Genomic DNA, 10,098 nt, shown 5'->3' with positions numbered 1-10,098 from the left:
GACCGTCATATTTTCCAGAAATAATTTGTGATCGAATTTTAGATAACTTATCAGCGGATATAACGGTTTACAGCCAGAATGGTGTTTATGCACTTTCAGAATTTCGCATTTTATTCCGTGTTCCCACTCTCGGCATGACCCAGAACCAACGACGTGGACGTGGCTGGATTTTGGTTCCTCTTCTTTTTTTTTTATTTCTTTTTTTTTTGACCTGTGTTTTTACTGTTACCATGTTCTTATTTTTAGATTCTCTTTCCAAATTCTTTGCTCTCATTATCATTAATTTTTGAACGTTCGTTGTATTTTTATTTGTATAGAATCGAATTTGACCAGTCGGTATATCAGGCTATCCCTCCTCCTCAGCCAAGATTTATTTCTTCGTTTGATCGCGAGGATATGGAACTCGCGATCACCAAGCTGCTGGAACTGGGCGCAGTCAGACCCTGTCTGCCATGTCCGGGACAATTCATTTCGTCGTATTTTTTAGTACCAAAGTCAAACGGGAAAATGAGATTTGTATTGAACTTGAAAAAACTGAATAGTTTTATAGTCACGCAACATTTTAAGTTGGAGGACATCAGAACGGCGATAAAACTAATCTCACGGGGCGATTATATGTGTAACATAGACTTACAAGACGCGTATTTTATGGTATCGATGCACGCGGAAAGCCGAAAATATTTAAGGTTTGTTTTCGGGGATATAATTTACGAATTTGTATGCCTCCCGTTTGGTCTCTGCACGGCGCCGTATATTTTTACGAAAATCCTGAAACCGGTAGTAAATTATTTGAGAGGAAAGGGATTCATCTCGACGGTCTATTTAGACGACATCCTTTGCATCGGTTCGGACTCGAACGCGTGTCGCAGAAACGCAGAATGCACTCTCAGAGAACTTCAGGCTCTGGGGTTTATAGTAAATTATCAAAAAAGTAGCTTGGTCCCCAAGAAGAATTGTACTTTTCTGGGATTTGTTATTAACTCTCATAGAATGAGATTAGAGTTACCGGAAGTAAAAAGAAGAAAAATGATAGATTTGATCGACGACTTTAGTCATCGCAAGTTTTGTACGATCCGAGAATTCGCTCATTTTATCGGGAAGTTAGTCGACTGTTGTCGCGCAATTGAGTACGGTTGGCTATACACCAAGAGGTTTGAACGAGAAAAGTTTTTCGGCCTGTTAATTAGCGGGGGGAATTACGATGCACGGCTTGAATTATCCGCATATTTGCAAATCGAATTTGATTGGTGGAAACGAAATATTAAAACGTCATTTGGGCCGATAAGAAGTTTCCGGTTTGTTAAGGAGATTTACTCGGACGCGTCCAAAACGGGCTGGGGCGCGTATTGTGATAACGAGGGTACACACGGTTTTTGGAGCGACACGGAAAGGGAGTTGCACATTAACCAGCTCGAACTTATCGCTGTCTTGATGGCGCTTAAATGTTTTGCAAGCGATTTATATGATTGTGAAATTTTATTACGTATCGATAACACGACAGCTATTGCCTATGTTAATCGGATGGGAGGTGTTCAATATGCCGCGCTTCACGGGATAGCCCAAGAGATTTGGCAGTGGTGCGAGTGTAGAAAGATTTGGATTTTCGCGTCGTATATAGCGTCCAAAGAGAACGTTGAGGCGGATAGGGAGTCGAGGATAAAAAATATAGATACGGAATGGGAACTGTCGAGTTGGGCATACGAGAAAATAATATTCGAATTCGGTGAACCAAATTTGGATTTGTCCGCATCCAGGATAAACGCAAAATGTCAAGCTTACTGTTCGTGGCACAGAGATCCTGATGCCCTAGCTATTGACGCGTTCACGATAAACTGGAAATCCGATTATTTTTTTTGCAATCCCACCGTTTGCATTAGTGCTCAGGTTTCTTCGAAAGGTTATAGCAGATCGCGCCTGTGGTATTGCGATAGTGCCAAATTGGCCCTCGCAACCATGGTTTCCTCTATTTATGGATCTTCTAGTGGGGGAACCCATAATCTTTACTCCCGCTAAATGGCTTTTATTGTCTCCTTGTAGGTCTCTCCAACACCCATTACAGAGGTCACTGGTGTTGATTGCCGGGAAGTTGTCCGCGAATCTTACCGCCGCAAGAAATTCTCGGACTCAGTGATCGAGACGTTGTTGGCCTCACTCGCCGAGAGTACGTGGAAGCAGTACGCGGGATCTATTAGACTATGGGTGAATTTCTGTCACGAGACGGAAACGGACATTTACGAAGCGAGCGCGAACGGCGTCCTCGAATTTTTACAGAAAAGATTTAGTCTAGGAGCCTCCTATGGTACATTAAACTCGACGCGATCAGCAATTTCATTAATATCAGCGAACGACGTGACTAACGATCGGGTTATCAGTAGATTTTTCAAGGGTATTTTTCGGCTTAGACCAATGAAACCTCGATACGACGAAACATGGGATGTCGGTATAGTACTTGCGTTCATTGCGAACTTATACCCACTAGAATCGTTGAGCATTCAACAGTTGTCGGAGAGATTAGTTACGCTGTTAGCCTTGGGTACGGCTCATCGAATGCAGACCTTCTCGCTTATGAGACTCGATAATATTTTCCATTCGGCACAGGGCTTCGAGATAAAGATCTCGGACATTGTAAAAACGTCGCGCCCCGGGGCTTTTCAGCTGCTTTTGTTGCTGCCGTACTTTCGTGAACAGCCCAGGCTGTGCATAGCGAGCACGTTGAAAAGGTATTTGGAAATAACGAAACCGCTTAAAGGCGATTGTAATAATGTGTTAATCACATCAAGAAGGCCCTTTAGATCGGCAAGTACACAAACAATAAGTCGATGGATCCGATCAGTGTTGGCGAAGAGTGGCATAGGTCCCGAGTTTACGGCATACAGTACAAGGCACGCGTCTACGTCGGCGGCCTTAGCAAAGGGTTTAGATATCAGTGCGATAAGGAATACCGCGGGTTGGTCTGAGGATTCACAGGTATTCGCAAAATATTATAATCGGCCGATTAAGTCGGGCAGAAAAGAGTTTGCAGCGACCGTGTTCGCATAAATCTAATCGATATTTGTTAAGATAATACTGTTTGAATTTTATTAGTATAAAACGGAAAAAACCGTATTTCCTTGTTTCTCGAGAGACCGTTGGTCTCGATACGGTTGTATTTTGTGTTGCCTAAGGCTGTTTGAAAATAATAAAATGAGTTGTTTCTGAACATCTACGATGTAATCTCGAAAACGAGACTCGTAATATAATTTAACGATCAAACGAACTTACCTGTTGTGAAGTTCGATCGTAATTATATGTAGAGTCTCGTTTGAGATGATTACAGCCCACCCTTAGAACGTTTTTCGTTCCATTGTTACTATTCCCTCCCCTTCATTTATTGAAATGTGTTGGTTTTATTATTTTAATCCTTCTGGGGTTACTTTGAACAATATGACTTGGAGAGGGAACGACCGCAGCGCCACGGAGGCCGGGCGGTCTTTTTTGTTAAGCTCTGAATATTCGTGACACTAGCGTGTGAAGTAGGCGGTACTACGATGTAATCATCTCAAACGAGACTCTACATATAATTACGATCGAACTTCACAACAGGTAAGTTCGTTTGATCGTTAAATAGTCGTCAGTGTTTGCTATATTTTGAGGTACAACCGTATTCATATCGTCAATTGGAGTCGAACTCATCGCATTTGGTATATTTTCCGGTACCATCATATTAACCAATTCTTCGTCATCGTTAAAAAGAATCGGAGTCAACCTCGTCGGTGATTGTTTTACGCTCTGGATGGAACAGGATGCATCTTTTTTTGCACTGTCATCCTGCATTGCCCATTCCTGTGAGGCAACAGCTAGCTTTGCTCTGCCTTCGAACGACAACAAATGCGTAGCGACATATTTGTCTGCCCTTATTGGTCGGGATTCGTTGCGCAACATAACGTGCTTCACGTCATTCATTTCCGACTCGACAGGTGCAGAGCTTATATTTACTTCCCCGTATCCGAAAACACCAATCATCACGCCCGTATATAAGGGAAAATAGTATAATAAAGTTTTCAATTTTTTGCTGATTTCCGGGACATAATAAGGGTTCGGCTGATCACCCGTACTCGACGACGCTACCGTATGGCGACATTCATCTAATAGTCCATGGGCCCAGGACACGATGCTACAATCGTCTAACGAAGTTTCATGCTCGTGAATACAATTACCGTTATCATCAGGAAGTTCTTCTGGGATTTGTAAATCATCGATACCTTTGATCTTTCCAGTAATCATACAGCGTGCGCGTTCAGCTGGCACTTCCTCTCCCAGGTTGTTCTTTCCGATATCTTCACTGAGGGACAAAATAGCGATGCTTTTTGCTAAATCTACAAATTGTGCAAAAACTGTTTGCTTTGTTAGTAATGCGAAGGCAGAACGATAAAAATTTTTTACTGTGGGATTTTGTAGTGCTGAAAAAAATTTCCATCGTGACAAAAAGTGCATATAATGGCAAATATCTAAACGTATAAAACAATTAGGAATCTGAATTTCGGCTTCTTTCAAGAGTAGAGCATGTCGACAAGTAAGCCTTGAGATTCGCGTTTTAACCAAATGCTTTGGCAATGGCATTAAGTACTGCTTTATCAAAGTCGCATACCACTGTTCGTGGTAGGGGGAACCCGGATTTGTGTCTCTCGCCGATTCTCAGAAATTCGCAAAGCCAATACTGAATGGCATTTAAGTTCTGGGCGGCGCTCAACATTTGAAATACCGGCATTTTGTAGGTCCCGGTATCCACAAGTGCCTGGTACAGATAAATGTGCGGACATTGTTCACCATTTGGTAAGAGAAATTTCTTTATTAATGAACCGGTAGCATCGATATCTACGACGTCGTGGTGATCTATATACACCGCTATTTGTGTGGTGGTCCAATGGTGTACGAAAAAAGGATCGTGACTTAGAGCGTGTATAGAACCTGCGTAGTCGGTATATTTCATATTATTTAAACTGGAAATGGCACACGTCCCTTTCACTTTTGAAAATTTATCCCGTCTCTCCTGCTTTCCTTTTCGCAAAGTCGCTGCCCTGTAAAGGTTCGGAGGCTCACCGTCATACATATCCATATGATCTCTAGCAAAATTTCTGCGCCAAATGGTAGCCGAAGCAGTTGCCAATGATTCAGTCACTTCGATTCGTTTTTCACCATTCAAAGGTCGTTTCTTGACGTGTTTAATCGCCGGATCAAATCCTGCCACACAGCACTTCCATCCGAACATCGGCATTCTTTGATGGCTTGTTAGCAGTAATGCCTGTCAAGGTGCATTTACAATGTTGTAAGAACCTGTATGTATATACACATATGTAGCGCTATTTTGAGGTGTATATGTGCGGCACTGGCGAGACGTTGGGTTCGTGCTATCGGACAGTCGGTCCGCAAACGTCACAGAAATAAGACATTATATCTATGCTTGGCCAAGCAAATTCTTTTACTTTTTCTTCTGCTGTGATTTTAATAATTATTTACATTATTTATTTCTTTCGTCGACCCTGTTGGGATATATATATATATATTTTTTAATAAAGGATCAAGGACCGACTAAAAGACGATCGCCAAACGATAACGCACAAATCCAATCAAAAAAAGATAAGTGATCGCCTAAAAGGGATTTTTATTCAGCATTTTATCGTTCTTTTTAATTATTTATTATTAATTTTGTGTTGCTATCTTTTTATTTATATTTATTTATATTTTTATTTATACTTCTTTATATTTTTATTTATATTTATTTATACTTTTATTTATATTTATTTGTATTTTTATTTATACATACATTCATTTCTTTTTATATGTTTATTTTATTTCATTATTAATTTGACAGTATATTTTATAATTTTAATCTTACACTTCAATTTATTAAATTCGTTACAAAATTGGCGCCCGAACAAAAGTCTCTTTATCTTTTTATATATATATTTGTGATTTTCGTTTTTATGTTAATTGTTTTATGGCGTTGAAATGCAGGAAAATTACGTAAAATAAATTTAACATATATTGATGGCTAATCGTTCGACCATTAAAACCAGGTCCAAAATTGTACATTCACCGATAGCGACGAGGACAGAGACAAAGGCGAGCTCAGAAAAACCTACAATAAATATGAACATGGAAGAACAGTTGGAACGTCTTAAGGAGGAATTAGCGAGTCTATCTGGATTAAGAGAATGCGTGGTTCAGCTACAAAGTCAGCAAACACGAAACGAAGAATTAGCACGGGAGATTCAAATATTGAAAACGCAAAATCGAGAGCAACGGGAAATACTAGAAACGTTTCGTCCACAACAAACAAATACAGTAAATAATGATGAAACATTGGTAAGTGGATTGGTAGCTAGTTTGCAAAGAACTCATATCGAGATAAATACTCCTGAATTTTATGACGAAGAAACTTCAAATCCGATAGAATTTTTAAATAATATGGAGAGCTATTTTAATTTAAAAAATATTGTTGGTCAATGGAAATTAGGAATTATAGAAAATAAATTAAAAGGTAGAGCTAGATTGTGGTGGGATTCAATTAAGCAGCAAATCGAAAATTATGATGTTTTTAAGAGAGCATTTCTGGAAAAATTTTACTCGATTCCTATACAAGTAAAGGCAAAAAACAAGTGGAGTTCTCGAAAATACAAATCACAAGATGGATCATTGCAAATGTATTTTTTCAAGCAAGTTGTTGAAGCTAAATACTTTACGCCAAAATTAGATGTATTTGAAATTAATTACACAATTGTTCAACAATTGCCGAACAGAGTTCGCGATATATTGGCAACAGTAAATTTTTCTGATACGAAACAAATAGAACAGACTTTATCGCATTTAGATAGTACGTATCAAGAACGAGACAATGAAAGACGTCAAAATCAAAATATTACTAATTCTATAACTCAATCTCAAAATTTTAAAAACACAACATATAAACATAATAATAGTCAAGATACAAATTATCAACCTGCTAATTACCAAACAATTCCTCAATCATACTTCAATTGCCAAAATTATACCCAGAATATTCCGCAAAATCCGAATACAAACAATGTAATGTCAAATGGGCAAAGTTCGAATAATTTCTCAACATCTGCAAATAATCAAATAGTATTACCTAATTTTAGCTATCCACCACCTCCATTATTAAATACAAATAATCAAGTTATGGGACAACAAGGCGTAAATAATGTGCTAAATAAACATTTAAACTAAATAACAACGCGTTGCGAGTGGGTCCCGCATCGTGTTGTGACTATATAAATTTAGCTAAGGACCTTGTAAATGATATGAATGATAATCCGTATATAGCAAAGAATCAAGATACAGAAAACCACTTATCTAAGGGACCGCACATACATGTTGTTATTTTAAAAAATCAAGTTTCAGCTTTGATTGATACCGGAAGCCAAATAACTTGCATGTCGGAAAAATTTTATAAATACTTAAAAAACAATCATGATTTAAATGAACTTCCTGTTAGTAATGTATTAGTATTATCGGCTATAGGACAAAAAACTACTCCAGTCAGGCGACAAATACTTGTAGATGTTAGTATAGGAGACAAAATTATACGTACGGTCTTTTTAATCGTACCACATTTAGTAAATGATATTATTTTTGGTAATGATTGGTTGTTCATAAATAGAGTCTTGTTAGATTATGGATGCAAAACTATTGAAATAAATGGAACGCTCGTTGCACCGTCGTTCTGCTCGTACGGTCGGGAATCTTCAGAACAGCTAAAATCATTTGCATGGGATCAAAAAACGTATATACAAATTGTTAACATAAAATGCAATAATTACCCAATCAAATTAGATAATAGAAATCGATTTGATATTGATAATATAGTCGTTTCGAAAGTTTATGAAAACAATGATGATAATATGACAATCGTGAGCAATAACGTGATAAATAATGTCAAACAATATGAAAATGTATGTGAAAATATTTCTGTAAAATGTAAAAATGATTTAAACATTATGAATATTAATGATGAGAGGAGGAGCATAGAGAAAGAGATAGATAATGATGACGTGTGTCGTATTGAAGAAAATTATAATATCGTTGTAGAAAAAATTAATGAAAATGTCCATTTAGAAATAGAAAATGTAACTATTGATTGTGATGAAATTGATGAATTTGATGCATTAGTAATTGATGATATAAATCAAAGTGATTGGAATGGTCAAATTTTAAAAGAGGATTATAATTTGTGTGAAGATAATTTCATTGAGGAATCTTTGAATTGTTTTAGTAGAGCAATTATACGTAAGAATAATGATCAAAGTTTTTGTGAGGATGTCCGAACGATCGTGACAAGTCTTATGGGTCTGAACGGTGAGCAAAGAGTAGTTCTTGAAAAATTGTTATGTCAATATGAGCACCTGTTTTCTGATAAACCAGGCTGTGCTAAAATTTATGAACATTCAATCAAACTTACAACTGATAGACCATTTATGAAACGATCGTACCCCGTACCGTTAAAATATAGAGAAGCTGTGGATTTAGAGATACAAAATATGATCCAAGAAGGAATAATAGAACGTTCTATTAGCCCTTTTTGTAATCCACTTCGGATCGTACCTAAAAAAGAAGGTGGAGTGAGAATTTGTTTAGATGCCCGTCATTTAAATAATATTATTGAAGCTGATAATGAGTCACCGCCGTTGATTGAAGAACTTATGAGAAAACATCATGGTGTTAAAATTATGACGACAACAGATTTAACACACGGATATTGGCAAATTCCCCTTGAGAAAAATTCTCGTCAATTTACTGCTTTTGTTCATAATGGTACTGTATATCAATTTTGTAGGATACCTTTCGGTCTTAAAACGGCAGGAAGTGGGTTCATTCGTGCACTTAATTTAGCAATTGGTAATGAATATTCTGCTTTTCTGACTTGTTACATAGATGACTTGCTTATTGCGTCTCCTGATTTTGATTCTCATATGCAACATTTAAATTTAGTATTTAGCCGTTTGATGCAACACAATTTCACTATCCGTTTAACGAAAACATTGTTATGTAGGGATTCGATTTCGTTTTTAGGTTTTATAATTACACCCACTGGCGTATATCCAAAGCCAGAAAAGTTAGAAGTAATACAGAAATTTCCGGCTCCTACTAATAAAAAACAACTTCAACAATTTTTAGGTGTATGTAATTATTACAGGCAATTTAGTATTAGATATGCAAATCAAGTAACACCGCTTCGTAACCTTTTAAAAGATAATGTTCACTGGGAATGGAAAAGCCAGCATGCAAAAGCCTTTAATAAGCTGAAAGAGATGTTTTTAAAGTATGTTACGTTAAATCACTACATTCCGAATACCGAATTCCGTGTACAAACTGATGCCAGCAATCTCGGAATAAGTGGTATTCTGTATCAAATAGATTCCGCGGGAGATCATAGAATAATATCGTTAGTAAGTAGATGTTTAAAGAAAGCCGAACTTAATTATAATACAACAGAAAAAGAATTACTTGCTATAGTATTTGCAGTAATAAAGTTTAGAATTTATCTGATAGGATGTCCATTTCTAATAATCACTGATCATCACGCACTAACATTTTTAAAAACTGCTCAATTTCAAAGCATGCGACTTATACGTTGGAGTTTACTACTCCAAGAATATACATTTGAAATTAAACACTGTACAGGCGAAGACAATCTAGTAGCTGATTTTTTTAGTAGAAATATAGATGGTAAACAAGCTGAACCTGAAACCAATAGAATACTAATTGCAAATTTGAATGAAATTTTGATCAATAGAATAGATGTCCGATTAGAAGTTATAAAGTCAAAAGCAATAGAAATTGATGTATCTTTACTTAGAGAACTGAAAAATATAAAACATTTGCAAATAGATGACCCACAGTTGAATAAAATTATAGTATCGTGTAAATCTGAATTAGCAAATCATAATGTATCGTATAAACTCAAAAATGACATTTTATTTTATAAATCACCCCATGGTAAATATTGGTGTTTAGTTATTCCAGATTGTTTGGTAAGATTATTGGTCAAGTCTGTTCATGAAAAAATAGGTCATATGGGAGTATATAAAACATTTCAAT

The 10,098-nt window shown here is 36.8% G+C and overlaps 1 protein-coding gene across 1 annotated transcript; it reads left to right on the top strand.

Moving 5' to 3' along the window:
* Nucleotides 1-396: 396 nt before the first annotated feature.
* Nucleotides 397-3,163, top strand: LOC124412778. The gene is made up of 3 exons (XM_046892895.1): nt 397-1,956; nt 2,038-3,014; nt 3,085-3,163. The coding sequence occupies exons 1-3, from the start codon at nt 397-399 to the stop codon at nt 3,161-3,163; spliced, it is 2,616 nt and encodes an 871-aa protein (XP_046748851.1).
* Nucleotides 3,164-10,098: the final 6,935 nt, after the last annotated feature.

The sequence above is a fragment of the Diprion similis genome, chromosome 11 (assembly GCF_021155765.1).
Source record: "Diprion similis isolate iyDipSimi1 chromosome 11, iyDipSimi1.1, whole genome shotgun sequence".
Taxonomy (NCBI): Eukaryota; Metazoa; Arthropoda; class Insecta; order Hymenoptera; family Diprionidae; genus Diprion; species Diprion similis.
The sequence above is the reverse complement of the archived record's forward strand: the minus strand, read 5'-3'. Positions and strand labels throughout refer to the sequence as shown.